The sequence below is a fragment of the Chiloscyllium plagiosum genome, chromosome 7 (genome assembly GCF_004010195.1).
Source record: "Chiloscyllium plagiosum isolate BGI_BamShark_2017 chromosome 7, ASM401019v2, whole genome shotgun sequence".
Classification (NCBI taxonomy): Eukaryota; Metazoa; Chordata; class Chondrichthyes; order Orectolobiformes; family Hemiscylliidae; genus Chiloscyllium; species Chiloscyllium plagiosum.
The window spans coordinates 25,285,952-25,306,817 of NC_057716.1; the positions used below are offsets into that span (position 1 = coordinate 25,285,952).

A 20,866-nucleotide genomic window follows, 5' to 3' on the forward strand; every position below is an offset into this window, starting at 1 on the left:
TAAATGTAGATTATATAGATACAGCACACTGTGGAGGCAGAGCTCCACCTCTTAACACACAAACGGTGCTGCTTCCTTGATGTGACTATATTCAAAGGCCATTTTGAGGAATGCTGCCAAACTATTGGATACTATGGGGACTCAAAATGCATGAAATTTATTTCTCTCAGGATCACTAAGGTCCCATGAGGGAACTACAGTGGCACCTCACCAGAAATTTCAGAAATTGAACAAAACACTTGTTTCTTCCCAAGAAAGCTCTGAATGAAGAAATAACTTTGGAAAACATACTTTACTTTATACAACACCAGGTTATAGTCCAACAGGTTTAATTGGAAGCACACTAGCTTTCGGAGCGACGCTCCTTCATCAGGTGATTGTCAGGTGAATATCACCTGATGAAGGAGCGTCGCTCCGAAAGCTAGTGTGCTTCCAATTAAACCTGTTGGACTATAACCTGGTGTTGTGTGATTTTTAACTTTGTACACCCCAGTCCAACACCGGCATCTCCAAATCATACATTACTTAAGTACTTTTTAAATAGCATCTATGATGACTACAGGACCAAAGCACTTCTGCAGTATAGTCACTGTTGTAATGTCACAGACCTGGCAAATAATTTGTGCACTGTACATTCTCAAACACAGCAATGTGATGAGCTAATGTTTATTCCTCAGTATTAAAGTATTAAAGGAACACATTACCCAGGGCACCAGGAATTGCTTGTTCCTCTTCAAAATAGTGTCACCAGGGTTTTAAAAAAAAAATATATATACATATGTAAGAGCAAGTGGGACTTAACAGTATCTTATCCCAATGACATTATGTCCAACACTGCAATACTGTCTCACACTACACTATTTTGTATGCATATCCATAATTGGGTTTTGAACCAACAAACTTCTAACTCAGGGGTGAAAGCTAAAAACTAACCCGCAGCAGATACCTAAAAAACCCATGAGTCCAAATAATTCTCATAGCTTTAACTTCTGATCTTTGGAAATGAACTAATGAACTCTTCTGAAAAATATCTTTCCAGTTACCAATTGGGTTTTTGGTACTATTGTAGTATGATCAGAACTGATACATGAACTTTGGAGTTGATACTGATTTCAGCATCCTTTGGGGAATTTTCAACTTACCAAAACTTTTACATTCTTCTTCAGCTCAATGTAGAACCCCTAAGCACAACTTTGAAGCATTCAAACAAAATTATTATATATGGTATCTTTAGATGCATGGTTTCAACTAATTACTATGAAGAAGCAAATGTCTGAGTGAGGAACTTCACCATACATTTTTGGTGATAGAATCTAAACAGGTGATGGTGCATGTGAGCATAATTCCTGACGTGACATCATTTAAAACAATCGTCATAGCACTAAAGCTTGCAATAAATTACTTTGTTTTATTTAACCAAAACAAAGCACCTTTGGGATGTTTAGCAAAGTTTTTTAAAAAATCAAAATCCAGTTTTCACTACCTAAGGATCTATCAGAAAAAGTGCCCAGAAGTTTAATGAATATATTTGAAGGAATGTGTTTGGAAGAGAAATGAGTTTACTGAAAGGAATTCCCATTGGGGTATAATTTTAAAAAAAGCTCAAAATAATGTGAATTTTCAGAAAACCACCAACCAGTGTCTCTGAAAACTCCAACGGTGTAATTTCTGATGTTAATGTTACACCACTATATTTAACCTGGTGTTGCTATTAAGTACTGGAAATTATACAGGGCTCTCCAGAAAACTAGTTTATCACCTTATCAATCATAGCCATTCTGCAAGCTATCCCATTTAGACATGGCATGGCACATGATCAAGGCAAGTGAGACTTGAACCCAAGCCCTCTAGCCCAGAGGTAGGGACATTATCACTATATCACAACAGTCCTCCAGGGCTAAGATTATATAGGGCAGTAAAAGTAATTTTGATTGTTGCTGTGTTAACTAATCTTAATCAATCTAGTTTGTAGGGTCATTAAATTTAGCTTGGGTTAGGGAAAGGGAAAAGCAGGCAATACTAAAATTCACAATAAAATACAATAACTCCTACTGGATATTTATATGCATGCATTCTGATGCTTCATATGGTCAGACAAACTGATGAAAAGTTGTGGGGGGGTGGGCGGGTGGAATACTGGATGCTGTTCAGGAACTCATGAATATTTCAATGGATTAATTAAGGGGACACTGCCAAGTTACATAAACCAGAAGACACAAATTCAAGGCAGCTAGCTAAAAAATCACAAGCGAGATGAACTGCATATATACTTGAAAAGGAAAAAAACTGCGGGGTGACAAGAAAAAGAGCTGGAGCGCGGGACTGTGGCCCTTTTGACTGTATGATTCAACGAGTGATTGTCTAATGCAAGAGGAAAATTGTTTGTAGCTGCTGAAAGAGAACCAGGGAAAACATACCGTCATCCAAGTACAAAAATGAATCCTTATTGTTTGGAAGTTAGGCAAGAGGCAGAGCTATTGTCAAGATTTTCAAAACACCCCCTGCTACTGAGTCGTGAGCGAACATCCTGGAAATAGCCGATTTGTCACTTAACACCCCAAGACACAGATCGTGTACCGAAAAACCTTAAGCTTTTTCCACCAACCACTGGTTATTTTTAAGCACCAGCTCAGAATACGAGTGATAAAATAATCACTGAGGAGACAAACTCAGACACAATAGCATTGTACAGCACGCAGGTGATGGCTCCTTGTCCCATCATGCCAATGCTGGTGGTTTGAAAGAGCAATTCAATTAGTCTCACACACCCACACTTTCCACATAGCACTACAAATGTTTGCTTTCTGTATTTATTCAATTTCCTTTTCTCTATCACTGAATTCTTCTATGCTTCTACAACCCTTTCACATCATAAGCCCCAGTGTAAGAATTTCAATTCTCCTGTTTTTTTTGCCATCCCTGTTAAAAGGAGTTCAAGTACCTGTATTGAGTTGATCGAAATCTCTCAATCTGTGAGGATTCTGAACATTCCCCATCAAAAGACTGGTTTTAAACATAAATGCTTTATTTAAAACTGAATTTTTTAAAATATGGGGAAAGCAAAAGAAATAAAAATGGTCTTTTGAAGTTTCCTTTATAAAGTGTGAGGAAATTGTAAAGCTTTCTGGTTGTTGGAACTGAGAATCAGATGATGAATTGACCTGAAAGAAAGTTGCTAGTTGAATTAAATCAACTATAAATTCTACCAGAGACAAGCAGTCTCAACTGGGTCTCCAGGGCAGAACGGCTGTTGTGCAATTAGAAGCAATGGAAATTTTTTTAAAAGGTCAACTTTCTTTGAACTTTAAAAGGAGACTTTTATATTTTGCTTTCCAGCTGTATTGTCTTTGCAAATGGGGTTGTCATCAAATCATACAGTATAGAAGGCCAATCTGCTCCATGTACCTGCACTGATTCCTTAAAAAAAGCTATTAGTTCATAAAATCCTCCCCTTGCATCACTGTTTCCCTTCAAGTATATAGGTAGTTTCGGTTTGAAAATTTCAATCATTTCTGAAACATGTTCAGTATTGCATTTCAGTTTATAACTTGACTTGCAAAAAAAAAGCTATTTTGCAGATGCAGAAGGTTGTGACCACCCTTAGAGGGAACATGAGACACCCTTGTTACTATCAAAAAAGCAACTAAGGAAATACCTTGAACAATTCAATTTCTCAATCATCATTACAAAATAATTATCATATTGCTGCAGAATCTTGCTACGTGCAAAACACTATTTCCTACATTAAAACGGTGACTACAATTTAAAGGTTTTCCCCAAATCATGGAGTTGTTACAGTGCAGAAGGTCATTCCATTCATCTCATTAGCACCACTCTCCATATTTCCTTTGTTCTATTTTCTTAGCCCTACCTGTAAGCCAGCATATTATGTAGTATCTATGGAGAGAAACAGAATTGATGTTTCTAGTCCACTGACACTTCATGAGAACTGACGGTAACTAAGAAAAGATGACGTTTGCACTTGATGACTTGGGGGTGGTGGTGGTGGGATAGGGCTGAGAGTTGATTGTTGAAACACAGAGCCCAGAAAGATAGAGCGACATCAGACAGAAGGATGGTTGATAGTAAACCAGGGAAGAAAAGCTGATAATGGGGACAATGTGTGGGTGAAAACAGGTTGGCTGTGTTGAATACAATCCATGTCATGATAGGGTTCAGTGGTACGTAAAGGAAAAGGAAGGTGTTGTTCAGGCAGTAAAATTATTGAACTTGATTTTGACTTCAGTGCCAAATTTGGTCTTGGTCAAGATTACTATTTGACAGAAGCTAGAACTGCTTAACTTGCACGATTCAAATTACACAATGCGCAGGGTATTCTTAAATGGTCACTTAGGGTGGGCATTATCCTTCCTCCAAACATTGACCTTTTCGAAGTACTGGTGCGTTGTTCACTTTGTAACATCCTTTGGAGCATGTCTTGTTATTTTTTTGTAATATAACAGCTTCAGTATTAAAACAAAACAAAAAAAAATTAGATTGCTCTTTTAAAATTTGCACTGGGCTAGTTTATTTTGCAGGGTGGGGGGGGGGGTTGGAATCAAGGTGCTGAGCCTCAAATTGATGCAACAGCAATGCTCTCTCTACTGAGAGTGGTGAAGGGGTTGTATCACAAACCCTTAGCCTTTTCTAGTTCTATATTTTCCTTGCAGAGTCACACTTCTTTTAGAAATATATATACAGTATAAAAATGTAAAGTGTTATTAATACAGTGCAAAGGCATCAAACAAGGTGACCAGTTTCACAACAATTCGTCTGCCCCACCCAAAAAAAAAAATCAGCACTTTACACCCACTTCGTTCAGGGTGCTGTTTTACAGCATTAATTGGTTTTATGGTTCAGTCCCTCACATACTTTTTCTTGTTGAATGATAAATACACAACTTAACATTCCTTCCAGCCTCACGCAGGGGTTCAGTCAGCTCAGTTTGATTGACAGAACGGTCTGGCTGGATCACAACACCATTTAGAAAGAGAGAGGAAAATATATATATATATAATATATATATGTATATAATGCAAACCAACACAACTTTTAAAATTTAAGCTCAGACTAAAAAACGTGATTAATTGAATGGCCAGTAAGCAAAGCAGTTTAGGTGTACAAGATCCACAACTCTCTGGATAAAAGGGATCTTCAGTTCCAACATAGGCCAACCCCTCTGATGCAACATTATATGGTGTGGTTTTGTATTGTCGCTGGGTTGCAATCTGATGCATCGTACAAATGGCTTGGTGAGAAGACGACTGCATAGCCATCCGCGTTGCCTCACGAGTGTGTGCCTTTAACTGTACAGGCCCGAAGGTGCCACAAAAGCAAGGTTGAGGCGACACAACTCTTACCCCAAAAGGGATGATTGCAGCAACATTGCACCCCAGAGCAACAAGGAGAAGAAAAAAAAAAGAATGATGGGGGTGGAGGAGGGAGGTGAAAAAGACATTCTATAAACGAAAATGTTTGCTTGTGATCTTTCCTGGTCACGCTAGACAAGAATTTTTTTTTGTACCGATAAGTTAGTTTGTATATAAAAATGTTCATGTGAAAAAAAAAATTGCCCAAACCAGGTTCCACGCTATCTTGAGTTTGGAACAGAGAAAGATTTGACCAGGCTGGATCCCACAATCCGATGCATGATCCCCTGGTGCATGGGCATGCAGCTGCCGGAACTGCATCCATGCAGTTTTTTTAAACTTTTTTTTCCCATGGAGGAGAGAAATCGTTAGAAAAGGTAGCAGAGTCGCCCAGCTCATGCCAATAGTCTTTTGGGGCAAGTCTGTTAATCATTCGCAAGAATGACAATGGCGTGCTAGTCGGATTTATGGCAATACAGGTCTTTGAGTGCCTTCAGTTCCTCAATGAGCGTCTTGTTTTGATTTTCCAGAACAGCAACCCGATTCTCCAAGCACTTCACATATTCTTTCTTCTTGCGACGGCACTCTCGAGCTGCTTCCCTGAAAAGTGTGGAAAAAGCAAGAAATTAGAACAAGCACTCAACATTACTGCCTGCTCCCTTTCCTTCATATCCCCAACTTAAAGCAGGGACTCAAGCTGACATGTTCCGCAAACCCTACCACTCTCAAGACTGCGATGCTTGTTAACTCTTGACTGCTTGTTTCACCTCACCATTAGCAACCCTGTCTTCAGGCGTCCAGGTCATAAGCCCTGGAATGTCCTTCCTAACCGTCTTCCTTTTCTGCTTTAAATAACTCTTTAGAATCAAAATGATTGGGTTTGACAATTTAAATACACTACATTTAACAGATTTGGTACTACGTTCACTGTAGAAGAGAAAACTAAAGGAAACTATATTGACATAGAAACTAAATTGAGGGGGACAAATGGGAAAATTTTTTTTGGTTGGGATTTCAGCAACAAGGAGTAATCAATTTAAAACAAAAAAGGTGGGAAGACACATTCATGTAATTTATTTTTAAGAAATGTTCATTTACAGGGGATTCTTAGCCACAGGGAATATCTCAGTCAGACCCTATTAAATCTTCTATGCAGGGACAGATAACAGTAAGACAGATTCAACTTACTTTGGCCAAAGGTTGGCAGAGACAAGCCTGGCTGAATAGCTCCCTGCAGCACCATGCACTTGTACAGTCCCATATCAAATAAATGTTGAGCATGTCGGACATCACAGCGAAATCTTATTTTCCTCTCATCTGATGCTTGCACTCTGCCATTGCCATAGGATTCATGATTTAGCGATGAAGACCAGGAGGTCGAGCTAATGACTCTACTATAAGGATGGTAAGACCAATTGCAGCAACTGTTGTCTCAGATGAGATCAGTGTAGCTAGCACAGAGCTAAGATGTGGTTACGCCAGGTAGTACTTTGACCCATCAACAATCCCCACCCACCACGGTCACAAATTTCTTTTAGAGGACCTGAAAGGTCATTCCAATGAGGACAGAGCCAGCAGTTTACAGGATCAAAGGAAAGGGAAACTACCTGTTTTTCATGAGGCGGATTTCACGTTTACGAGTGGTTTCTTCAGCATTCTGGGGCTGGCTTTGCAGGACTGGTGAAGATGCCATAACCATTCCCTGGCCAGCAGTGGAGTTAGGAGTTGTACGGATCTGATAGGTTTGGACATCTCCAGCAGCACCTGAGTAGAAAAAAAAACGTTAAACATCAAGAGACAACAGGCATACAGATGTTAACTTTGTAAATATCCTAACACATTAAATGGGGTCGGTTAGCTCAGTGGGCTCAACAGCTGGTTTGCGATGCAGTAGCATTGGCTCAGGCTACCAGAAAAGATCCCACCTGCTCAACCCCACCCCTCACCAGAGGTACAATGACCCTCAGGTTAACCTCATTACTAGTCATTTTTATCTAATCAGGCAGCAGCCCTATGGTCCTCTGGGACTATGGAGACTTTTCCTTTGCATGGATTCTACAGACAACTGGTTAGCACATCTCTGATTACTAATTACTTAAGGAACTCCATTTATCCAGATCAGAATTCTACAACTACTTACTTCTGGATGTTGAATTTCTTCATTTATTTTCTGAGTACTTAACACGTAATGCCTGCAACAGACTTGGGCTGGGGGTGTAAATGTACGGTGTTATACTTAAATCAGGAGATTAATTTTGTTCTGAGCCCTAGCATTTCAGATTACCTGAGTGGTATGTGCTCTCATATACGGGACCCAGTATTAATCCAATTAATGCCACCGTTTTCAGTTCAAGGCCGCAGTCATTTGCTTTAACGGTGTCAATAATACAAGGCTGAATAAAGTCCAATCTTAATATTTATCATTTTTTTGTGCTGAGCTATTAGATTATAACCATGCCGTGATGCCCTGGGACTAGCAAGGTTAAAATGATAACCACTAGTCCTCACAGAAACCCTGTGTGGAAACAGGCCATTCGGCCCATCAATTCCACACTGACACTCCGAAGGGCAGCCCACCCCCTTCCCTGTCCCCATAACTATGCATTTCCCATGGCTAATACACCTCGCCAGCACGCATTGGGCAATTTAGCATGGCTGATCCACCTAAGCTGCACATGTTTCGACTGTGGAAGAAAACTGGTGCATCTGGAGGAAACCCATGCAGACACAGGGAGAACGTGAAAACTCCACAGAGAGTCACCCGAGAGTGGAATTGTGCTGTGAGACAGCAGTGCTAACTACTGAGCGACCGTGCTGCTCATTTGTTAGAGACTGCACATTACCTCAATTCCCTCATCCACTCCAAGCTAATTTCTTTCATGTGATCAGACTCTTGCTTTTTCAATCAAATGATGATCTCTCGGTGACTTGTCACACCACCTTGCACTATAAATAGCTCACTTAACTGAGGCACCTTTTTGTTACTTCACAACATTACCTGTGGCAAACAATCTTTCTTTAAAAAGTCCACTCTCAATTCATCAATTTACCACCTTAGATATCTAATTTTCCTTTTCTTGAAAGTGTCTTTGTTTGCCAACTACATACCCATTGTTCCAGAATTCTTTCAGTCAGTTTTTAAGGAAACAATAGGTCACAAAGTTTTGAGGGCCATTACAGCTAAGCCTTCACGATCCATGGTTCCTTCCACTTGTATTTAGCTGATCCATTTCAAAGAAAAATTCAAATGAGTTGAAAATATTAAAATGTTGTAATGGCCGATACAGAATATAATTCTTGCTACTGCCTTTATCTGACTCCACCAAGCTTTATTCAAAATGCACAAACACCACTTAATGCTTATACTCCATTAACATGCTACTGCTTAACTAATCTCACTGAGGAAAAGTACATTTTCAACATTAACCTGATCAATAACGGAAAATGCAGCTGCCTCTTTGCAAAGCTCTTCACCATATGACAAAACCAATACTTGAACCGAGTTTGTAAAAGTTCTATTGATATATTGGCCACTGAATCACACAATATAAACTTAAGACTTGCAATATTTTTCATGTCAGGTTCCTGCTTTCGGCTGCGCATCACTGCGCTGCAGTACACACTGGTATTATTAAACATCATGACATTTTTCTTAGCACCAACTTGTACAACAAATTGAATGATTCAACAAAGCTCAGACAAGTATCCACCATCTCAACAGAATGGCCTCTGGCAAAAGCGATCTCAATCTAATTCTTTAGACTTGCAGGCTCCACAGCAAATTAGTCTATCAGAGGCACGCTTTCGGCATTGCAGGAGAAACGGAAACCTTTTGTTAGTGAAAAGCACCTGACAAAACAACTCACCTTGTACAAGCACTTGGCTGCCCGGCACAAAGATTTGCTGTCCATCAGGGCTCTGTGCATACTGTACAATGGCTGCTCCACCCTGGGCTGTAGCTGCGTTGGTCATTGTTAGTGTCTGGAGTCCTTGCACTCCATCTGTACCATTGTTGGCCAGCTGAATTGCTCCCCCCTGTGTGATAGCAACTGACAAGAGTAAAGTACAAGGTCAATGGAAGCATTAAATAAAATACAAGAACTTAAAATCACAACAACTTTGCAAAGCCTCTTTGTCACACTGTATATTTCTGCAATGTTTCTTTTAGTTAAAATTTCAATCAGCAACAATAAAAACTTGTATTCATGTAGTACATTTAACATATTAAAAAGCTGAGGTGCTTTACAGCAGTGTCATTGGAGACTAAGCCACATAAGGAGATATTAGAAGAAGTGGTCAAAAGCTTGATCAAAGACAGGAAGGTGTCAAGGAATTCCTTAAAGGAAGGGAAAAAAGTTCAAGATGGCAAGGTTTAGAAAGGGAATTCCAAATCTTCGAACCAAGGCAGCTTAAGCCACCAATGCCAAAACAGGGAGAAATGGCAATGCACACAAAGACAGAACTGGAACATTGTATTAACAAACCAGAATATTGTCAGAAAACAAACATCTATTGAAAGTTTCAAGTACGGGCTCTACATAAAAGCATTAAATGTTACATTTAATATTAAAAGTAGGCAGGTTTCATTTAGCTGTTATTAGGGAGCAATGCAAGATCTTCTCTTCAACTTTCCTGGTGCTTCAACCAGATAGAGAAGTGTTCAACCATAAAGTGTTCTCAGCACTCGACTGCTCCACTTCCAGCAGGACTGGACAGATTATCAATGACAATTTTTATTTGGACTCCCTTCTCAAGCACAACTTGAGAAATCCAAGTTGGCTAGAAGGTTAACAGGAGAGAAGAGGTTGATTTGAACGGAGGGTTGACAATGGCACCTCCAGGCATTTGCACTAATCCTTTTAAGAACATGATACAAGAAGAATGCACGTTGACCATTCACTATGGAGGAACTGGGATTGTCTTCCTTAGAGCAGAGAGAATAAAGGGGAATTTTTAAAAATTCACTCATGGGATGGGAACATCTCTGGCTTGGGTTCTGGTCTAAACCAGAAGTGTCATACTGAAGATAATTAGCAAAAAAAACCCAAAAAGGAATGGGAACCAGGAGACTTTTGTTATGAAGCAACTTGTGACTTGGAACACACTGGTGTCTGAAAAAAGGTGCTGGAAGCAGTTTAATAGTAACTTTCAAGAGGGAAATGGAAACACTTTCAGGGCTAATTGGCCCTTTCAGAGATATGGCATGGGGATAATGGGCTGCAAGGTCTCTATCAATGCTTACATTCTACAACGTTTATATTACAATGGCCACTAAATTCACAATAACTGTGGATTGTGACCACGTGATCATATAATTATCTATCACTGTCAATACAGTTACTGTACTAACAGCCCAGACCTAATTTATTTATTAGAATGAGTTGTCACAATCATCTTTACTTCCAAAGTTACCAGTTGATTCTAATTTTTGAAGCGAGAAACAGTGTCTGTGAAAATCTTGCCAAGTTCCTGCCCTACATAGCTACATTCAACAAAATAAACTGAACATTGTGTTATAAATATCTCGTGTTCATTACATCTGAAGCAGACACCGCAACTTGGGTGGGACAAATAGATTTTTGTAATACAAAGACAGAGATTAAGGTCTGTGAAGGTAGAAAGTAATGCTCATTTACCATTAGAATAAGTTTATATGGTTTGTAATCTGGTTTCTCAGAAACACCCCAGTGTGGCTCACAATTAACAAACTGCTTTTTAGCAAACTGCTTATTGAATACAAACATATGGAAAATTAGTCAGGAAAAGACCCAGCAGTTTATTAATTAAAAGCAAAATACCATGGATGCCAAAATATGAAATAAAAACAGAAAACTCTGGATAAACTCAGTAGATCTGGTAAAATCTGTGGAGACAGAAACAAAGCTAATGTTTCAAGTGCAAAGACTCATTTTTTTGGATCAAATCAATATATTAAGTTGTGTTACGGCGTTGTTTTGCACGTATCAAGGTACCACAAATAGCAGCAAAATGATTTACAAGTCAAATTTTTTTTGGTGGCCCTTATGACATCATGTATGGAGAAATAGAAAATGCTGGAATCACTCCAAGGATCTGAAACATCTGCAGAGAGGAAAATGGATTTAACTTTTTAGATTGATGACTTTTGTTAAATGAGTTTTGACATTTAGTAGATGTGCCACGCCATGTGCGGGAAAACTGAGATCAAATAATAACCAACAAATGTTTCCACTCTGTAGGGATTAAAAACATCTTATACATTTATTTTGTAAATCAGTAATGCAGCTAACCATATTTGCATATCCAATTAGTCATATGTATTTTACATGCATATTCTTTGGCCCTCTCTGCCCTTTGTCATTTCAAACAACATACCCAACTGAGTTCACTCCCTTCACCATTTTGAAAACCTTAATTCTATACCTTTAGAATATGATTGAAGGTGATGTCAAATTTACACAGAAGCTTCAATGGACAATAGGTAGAGCACTGTGGTAGAGTTCTAATCTACAACATTCGAAATCATAAGGCATGCCAGCAGAAGTAGACCATTCAGCCTGTCGAATCTACCCCACCACTCAGTGAGATCGTGACTCATCTGAAAGCCCTCAACTCCACTTTCCTGACTTTTTCCCACAATCCTTGATTCCCTTCCTGATTACAAATATATCTCATTCAACAAATACACTTATTGACCCAGCCTCTACAGTGAACAATTCCACAGATTCACCACACACAAAAGACATTTACCTTTATTTCTGTCTTTAATGGGCAACCCTTATTCTGAGATTATGGCCATTAGTCCTAGACTTTGCTGCAAGGGAAAACAATGTGCATCTATCCTGTCAAGCCCAATAACCTTGCATGTTTCAACAAAGTTGCCTCTCATTTAAAAAAATATTCCAATGAGTACAGGTCCATTCTACTCAGCCTCTCTCCATAAGACAGACCCTCCAAACACAGCGTCAGCCTAGTAAATCTTTTCTTGACTACGGTTAATGGCAGTATATCTTTCCTTAAGGGGCCAAAAACTGTTCATAGATCCCAGCTGTGGTATGACTAGTATCTTGTATAACTGGAGTAAAACCTCCTTACTTTTACACTTTATTCCCTTTGAAAACAAAGGCCAACATTCCATTTGCCTTCTCTATTACCATTAAACGTAATTATTTTTGTGATTCATGCATAAGGACTCCCAACTGCCCCTGTAGCTTTGTCATCTTTCTTCAGTTAAATATCATTCAGATTCTGTTCTTCCTGCCAAAAACCATATTTTTGAACATTGCACTCCAATGGTCAATTTTTTTGACCACTCGTCTAACCTGTTCACATTCCTCTGCAGATTCTGTCATTCTCACCACTTGCTTTCCCACCTACATTTGGGTAATCTGTAAACCTAGCTATAGTGCATTCTCTTTCCTCAAGCACGTTATCAATGAATATTGTGGCCCCTGCACGGATCCCTGTGGCAGCTTGCTACTTCCAGATTGCCATCCAAGGGACTTATATTGGTCTTTAGCCGCATTAGTTTCCCTCGCACTTTTTCTCTCGTGATAGTTATTGTATTTATTTCCGCTACTCCCTTTGTCCCTTGATTGCATAGTAATTTTTAGAATGCTTTTAGAGTTTTCTACTGTGAAGACTGATGCAAAGTGTTTATTCAACTCATCTGCCATTTCCTGGTTACAAATTAGTATTTTCCCAGCATCATTCTCAAATGGATCAATGCTCACTTTGGCTTCCCTCTCCCTTCACATTTCTTCATTTTATACTCTTGCTGTCCATCTTGATAGTACTTTCAAGTTTATCCTCAAAGTTTATTTTTGTCCCTTTCTTTGACATCCTTTTGTCATTTTTTAAAAATTCCCAATCCTCTGGCTTACCACTAATCTTTGCCACATTGTATGCTTTAAAAAAAATTATGCTATCATTAGCTTTCCTGGTTAACCACAGTGGCCTATCCCATTCCTAGAATCCTTGATCCTTACTGGGATAAGTCTTTTCTGCTGCATGTCTTGAACTATTTTTAGATTTAGATTAGATTACAGTGTGGAAACAGGCCCTTCGGCCCAACAAGTCCACACCGTCCCGCCGAAGCGAAACCCACCAACACCCCTACATTTACCCCTTACCTAACACTACAGGCAATTTAGTATGGCCAATTCACCTGACCCTGCACATCTTTGGATGGTGGGAGGAAACCTGAGCACCCGGAGGAAACCCACGCAGACACGGGGAGAACGTGCAAACTCCACACAGTCAGTCGCCTGAGGCAGGAATTGAACCCGGGTGTCTGGCGCTGTGAGGCAGCAGTGCTAACCACTGTGCCACCGTCTACCATTGGTCCTCAACTGATTTTGCTGCTAAACTCTTCCCAGTCTGCTCTAGCCAGCTCTGCCCTCATTCCTTTGAAATTATCTTTATTTAAATTCAGTACAATTATTTTGACCCAAGTCCTTCATCTCTAACTAAATGTTAAATTTTACCATTTTATGGTCACTGTTTTATTCTGACATCATAAATGAAACATGCCTCGTTACAGATCACTAGATCCAAAATAACCTGGACCACAATATATTGTTCTAGGAAACTATACCAAATTAAGGAAGACATTAGCCTAGTGGATTATCACTTGACTATTAATACAGAGACCCAGATAATGTTCTGGGGTCATGGGTTCAAATTCCACCATAGTGAATGGTGAAATTCCAATTCAACTTAAAGAAAATCTGGAATTAACAGTCTAACGATGACCCACCTGGGTCATTAATATTCTTTAAGGAAGGAAACTACAGCCCTTTCCTGGTCTGGCCTACATGTTACTCCAGTCCCAAAGCAATGTGGTTGACTCTTAAGGGGAATTAGGGATGGGCAACAAATGCTATCCTAGCTAGCGACACGCCCAGCCTGTGAATAAATAAAGTAAAAAAGTACGCACTATAGCCTCTTCCTGTTGGCTACCTCTATTAATCTGACTAGCCCAATCTACATGATCAAAGTCACTTGTGATTAATGCACTGCCTTTGTTACTTACCTTCATTGTCAACACTATCAATGTCACCTTCCCTTTTTCATTTCTTGCTCTTGTACTTATTCCATCCTGTACCAACTCTACCCCACTATCCTTTATGTCTGTTTACAAAAGTCACTGAATATTTAGTTCCCAGCATTGATCTCACTGTACCAATGTCTCTGTAACAGCTGTAAGATCATAGCTATCAACCTGTAAATTCAGTTATTTGGTTCTGAACACTAATTAAATATACTTTACTGTTACCCATTACACCAGAAGATGGTATAACCATCAGAAAACATAATAGACTGGGGCTCTGACAGAGGTGACCTGATAGAATTAGAGGCATGGAGTCATACAGAATGGAAACAGACCCTTTGGTCCAACCCATCTATGTTGAACATATTCACAAACTAAACTAGCCCCACTTGCATGCTCCTGGCCCATATCCCTCCAAACCTTTCCTATTCACGTACTTATCTAATGTCTTTTAAATACTGTAAGTGTACCACACCCTCCACTTCCTCAGGAAGTTCACTCCACATGCGAACCACCTTCTGTGTAAACAAAAAAACTTGCCCCTCATGTCCTTTCTAAAATCTCTCTCCTCTCATCTTAAAAACGTGTCCCCAATCTTCAAGTTCCCCCTGTTAGTGAAAGCATCGCTACCATTAACTCGATGCTCACTGAAATGTAGTTCAACATTAGTGGCTGAAGTAGAACAAAACAAAACCGAAGTAACAGTTAATGGTGTCCAATTGCCATTCACTACTATTGTTCATTATTGCTGTCAGGTCATGAATTTTGTTTCTGAGAAGAAATGTGGACATGTAATATAGGTCCAATGATACAACTTTGAGGATGTACACAAACAGAGGAACCTGGAGGTTCACGTGCATAAATTTCTGAAGGTGGTCAGGCAATTCTTTTAAGATTGTAAAGATGTTTGATAGGGTAGGCCGAAATGTTTTCACAAGTAGGGGATTCCAAACTTAAAAGTAATATATTATGAAAGATACTAAAACGAAACTGCAATTAATTCACAAAGGCTCTACCAACACAGAATTTAGAATACAGAACTTGCCACACATAAAGTTAAGGTGAAAGGCACTAATCCATTTAAGGTGAAGTTTAGATATGTGTGCACCCAGGGATATTCTAATATTTCAAAGTTTGTGAGAAGATTTGTAGCTCGGATGCTCGTTGTTGTGGTTCTTTTGCCGAGCTGGGAATTTGTGTTGCAGACGTTTCGTCCCCTGTCTAGGTGACATCCTCTGTGCTTGGGAGCCTCCTGTGAAGCGCTTCTGTGATCTTTCCTCCGGCATTTGTAGTGGTTTGAATCTGCCGCTTCCGGTTGTCAGTTTTTCACCTAGACAGGGGACGAAACGTCTGCAACACAAATTCCCAGCTCGGCGAACAGAACCACAACATATTCTAATAGTATTTGAAAAAGTAGAGTGGAAGGGGATCCATTTGGCGTAAAAACACTAGAACAGGCTAGTTAAGTGACCTGCTCATATGTTTTGGGTTCTCTATAAAAAGACTTAAAGGGAAGACAAACTAGCATTTCTACATCGTTGTCTGTTCTGAAGAAGGGTCATTGGACCCTAAAATTTAATTCTACTTCTCTCCACAGATGCGGTCAGATCTGCCAAGTTTTTCCAGCAATTTGTTTGTATTCCTGATTTCTAGCATTCATTGTCCTTTTGCTTTTTACTTCTAAAATAGCACCATTTACAACTCAAGATATCCCAAAATATTTCATACTTAGGGATGTACATTTGAAGTGGGTTCAAGGTACGGTGGCACAGTGGTTAGCACTGCTGCCTCACAGCGCCAGAGACCCGGGTTCAATTCCCGCCTCAGTCGACTGACTGTGTGGAGTTTGCACATTCTCCCTGTGTCTGCGTGGGTTTCCTCTGGGTGCTCCGGTTTCCTCCCACAGTCCAAAGATGTGCAGGTCAGGTGAATTGGCCATGCTAAATTGCCCGTAGTGTTAGGTAAAAGGGGTAAATGTAGGGGAATGGGTAGGTTGTGCTTCGGCGGGTCAGTGTGGACTTGTTGGGCCGAAGGGCCTGTTTCCACACTGTAAGTAATCTAATCTAATCTAATCAATGTCAGATAAGACAGGTAAGGATAGGGGCTACAAAAATAAGGACAAAATCTAAGGCTCTATCTCTGAATACAGACAGCTAACCAGAACAGAACAGATGAAATGACAGCACAAATAGAAGTACAATTTGATTGCCGATACAGAGGCTAGGATACAGGATGATATAAATCAGGGCCTGAATATTGTAGGGACATGTTATTTAAGAAGAAGAGAAAGCCAAATAAGTTGGAGGGAGGGATGACTCTTAATTAATGATGGCAGTTGCAAAACAGAAACAATTGCAGAAACTCAGGTAACCATGCTATAGATGTAGTTTGGGTACAGATGAAAAGAAAGCAAGTAGCTACTGTGTGGGAGTGTTCGGAGGCAGTAAATGTGTGCTGTGGTTGAAATGAAACCACTGTACTTAGACTTCCATTATTTACATGAGAAAGTACTAATTCAATGCTTACTGCGAAAACGAAAGGCTTATGGCATCGGAGGTATCATATTGGCAAAGATAGAAGATCGACTAGATAACAGGAAGTAGAAGACAAATGTGTCATTTTCTGGTTGGTAAAATATAACAAGCGATGGTATGTCACGGGGATCACAGCTTCAACTTCTTACACTTCATATAAATTATTGGATGAAGAGAACCAAAGACAACACAAAGATATGTTGGAAACTAAATTTTAAAGAGAAGATAAGGATGTTCCAAAAAGATTTGGATGTGTCAGGTGAGTGGGCAAAGATCTGGCAAATTGTGTACAATATGGGAAAATGTAAAATTCTTCATTTCGACAGGAAGAATATATCAAAAATAGCATATCATCTAAATCACTCCAGTGAGAGATTGCAGAGTTTTGAGATGCAAAAGGATCTGGGTGCTCTAATGCATGAATCCCAAAAGGTTAGTATGCAGGTGATGAAACTGTATATTGTTTGGAAACTCTGTTCTAAAGCAGTGTTAAAATGGATTTTTTGGTTGAAATATTGCATGTGTGATTTTTATTTTAAAAGATATCAATAAACCTTTTTTGAATGGAGAGTCTAAAACAGCTTTCCAACAAAACATGTGACTTAAGTTAAATAATTAGGCAGTTACCTGTGAAGATAACTGTAAAGTGCTTACTGAGTGAAACCTTTACAAAATGCGGAGATAGATGGCCACGGTACATGCCTAGCAGTTCAGAAGATTCATTCCAGTTGACTGGCAATTTAAAAAAAAGCCTGTGGAAGTTTCCAGGCCATCAGACTGAAAAGAAGTTTTAAGGTGTCTTGGATTCAGTGAGAAATGTCAGTTAGTTAGTCTGCGCCTTGTGTATCATAGATAGATAGATAGGATTAGATAGATAAGATATATATATATATATATATAATATAAAGAGAGAGAGAGAGAGAGAGAGAGAGAGAGAGAGAGAGAGAGAGAGAGAAAAAAAAATCACAGCTGGTGAATGCGCAGAGTTGACAATGCCTTTGACCCTCATCAGTTGATAAGAAATTTTAAAGCTTTTATAACGGTGATAATAATCCACTCGGGTTAAGTATATGTAAAGGATATGGCTTTTTTTTTGGCTGTTTGAGAAGACCTTTAAAATTGTTAATTGTATATAGTTTTTTGGGTACCTTTCCATTAAAAAAAAGGGGACAAAGTGGCCCTTGAAAGGGTGCTTGTGGAAATGATGTTCCTTTTTGGTAGTACAACCTAGTCCTAGGGGTTACTGTTTCAAAATAAGTTGTCACCTATTTAAGACGAAGAAAAAGATAACTTTTTCCACAGAGGGTCATAAGTCTTTGCAAGTTCACACTCAAAAGGTAACAGAAGCGGAATATTTTTAAGGCAATGATAGATAGATTCTTGATAATCAAGTGGATGAAAAGATTAATTAGGATTAGGGAGGAATGTGGAGTAACCAGATCAGCCATGATCTGAACGAATAGCGGAGCAGGCTCAAGGATCTGAGTGGTATATTCCAGCTTCTCATGTGTAGTCATATGTAAACAAAACAAAAATGCAGCCCAGCAATATACACACACCTCTGCTGATATAAAGTTCCTAGCCACAACAGTAATTAATGCAATGAATTGGTAATGTTTCTTTCAGATCGGAATTGAAGTGTGCACATACTGTATTGTCCGCTGCTAGTCTGATAGATGGGTGTCTGCATCGTCATTGTAGTAACAGTTGAGACAGACTCTTCTTCTGATTTCTCCTCATCGATTCTTGGCACACCAGGGGGATCAGAAGAAAGTTCATTCAGGATTTTCCTTAAAAGTGAATGCAACAAGATAATTTGTCAAAAGGAACAAAAGAAAATCTCAATAAATAGACTCAAGCTAAAATACAGATGCACTAAAATGTATCCTACCAAACCAAACCAAACATTAAACAATGATTAACTTTTAATAGATGACATTTCAGGACAAAAACTAAAGTTGCAGCATAAAACAAAGTTCCAGAAATATTGATAGCAGTCATTTTTTAAAAGCAGAGTAGCACCAAATTTCAGCTCAATCATCCTCATGCCCCCGATCTACACTGGATCTTGTAAAGTCTCACGTTTACAATTCTCATCTCACTTTCAACACTACTCCCTAACTTTACCACTCCCCATAGCCCCACAAGTACTGTAAGCTCTCAAATTTTGGCCTTTTGGCTTCTCCCACCTCTGTCAGTCACCAATGGTCAGAGGATGACAAAGTCTGCCACTGGAATTTACTCCCGAAACTTCTCCATTCCTTCCTGCAAAATGCTCCAAACTCACCAAGCCTTTGATTGTACAAACAGAAAATGCCTGAAAGACTCAGCATCAATGAAACACAATGTTTACATTTCAGGCTGGTAACCTCTCTCTAACCAAGCTTGTGGTCACCTGTTCTAATTATCTCCTCTTATGGCTCAGTGTCAAATTCTGACTGATAAGGCACCAATTAAGTGCTTTAGAATGTTAAAAGGACAGTCCTTCTGCACTCTACCTAATGGTTAATTATGAAGCAGCATAGAAGGTACTTTAGAATTGATTACTTCTTTATTCTCCAGTAAAGTCTGGAACTTGAAGGAGAACCTTTTGTATAAATTAAATATTTAGACAAATATCTGATATCAAAGCTGCAAAGACATGTTTTGCCAAAGAAAAGCAATTCTACGAATTTACTCATTTACAAATCAACATGGAGGACTTTTTGCTGCATATACTGGGCCTAGAATGTCATTAACATTGCTCCATGAAATGCTTGCAAAATCTAATGGGTTCTTCATCTAATTTGACATTGGTGTATTTTGCTGATGATATGAAAGATTATAACATTTTATTCAATTTGGGAACTTTGGGATAAGCAAGCAGGATTTTGGTTCTATGAAGGTGACTTTTTCTTTTTAAAAAGAATGGTAATAAACTCTCTTGAAGCATCAAGTAAAATCAGCCTTTCCAAGAAATCGCATGACTTAAGCTAAATGATTAGACACACTACCTGGTCAGATAATGCAGGAAGCAAAACAAACTTCTTCATATACTTGCACAATAGAATCATATAGTTTGCAAGAGATTTATTTGCCTCTTGCACAGACATGTCATCTTAAGAGCAACCAGCTCTGACTGTGATTTTGAATGCTTTTTTAAATTTGTTCATGTTTTGGGATAGAGTTTGAGTGATTCTAAATTAGGAATTTTCCTAATCTGCAACCCTCATCAGGGTTTTGGTTGCATGTAATCCATTTAAAGTTGCTATTTTTGGAATCCAGTAGTTAATGTTGTCACCATACTATTAGGAAAATGCAACTGCACTGAACAGGGTGCAGAGGAGATCCATAAGGCTATTGACTCGGATGAAAAGTCTCAGATGAAAAGGACAGACTGAGTAGGCTAGGTTTGGTTTCCTTAGACAGCGGAGGTTGAGGACCCTTTCCCTCCTGGCAGTCAGGTCAAAGACCAGAAGACACAAGTTTAAAGTGAGCAGCAAGTGGTTTAGAGGAGATCAAAGAAAGTTTTTTCATCCCAGAGAGTGGTACAAATATGGAGTATGCTTTCCAAAAGGGTGGTGGAGGCAGGTACTCACAATAGTGAAAAAGCATCTGGATGAATACTTAAAATGGCAGGGCATACTAAGCAATGGACCAAGTGCAGGTAAATGGTATTAAATATAGTTTTGTGTTCGTTGAACAACATAGACATAGTGGGACAAATCAACGAGGTAAAAACAATGGCTGCAGATGCTCAGTTCCACCATAGAACACACCAGATGGCCTCCTTCTTTAGAGACCGCAATTTCCCTTCCCACGTGGTTAAAGATACCCTCCAACGCATCTCGTCCACATCCTGCACCTCCGCCCTCAGACCCCACCACTCCAACCGTAACAAGGACAGAACGTCCCTGGTGCTCACCTTCCACCCTGCCAACCTTCGCATAAAC

The 20,866-nt window shown here is 39.3% G+C and overlaps 1 protein-coding gene across 6 annotated transcripts in view; it reads right to left on the reverse strand.

Moving 5' to 3' along the window:
- Positions 1–1,388: 1,388 nt before the first annotated feature.
- creb1b (cAMP responsive element binding protein 1b) overlaps positions 1,389–20,866 on the reverse strand; it is an 85,552-nt gene continuing 66,074 nt past the window's right edge. For all 6 annotated transcript variants that reach the window (XM_043693304.1, XM_043693305.1, XM_043693301.1 and 3 more), the window contains 4 exons: positions 18,585–18,724; positions 9,236–9,418; positions 6,977–7,133; positions 1,389–5,969 (listed from right to left, as the gene is read on the reverse strand). In XM_043693304.1, the coding sequence (XP_043549239.1) occupies positions 5,825–5,969; positions 6,977–7,133; positions 9,236–9,418; positions 18,585–18,724 (625 nt within the window). In that variant the 3' untranslated portion in view covers positions 1,389–5,824. The remainder of the gene's footprint in view (positions 5,970–6,976; positions 7,134–9,235; positions 9,419–18,584; positions 18,725–20,866) is intronic.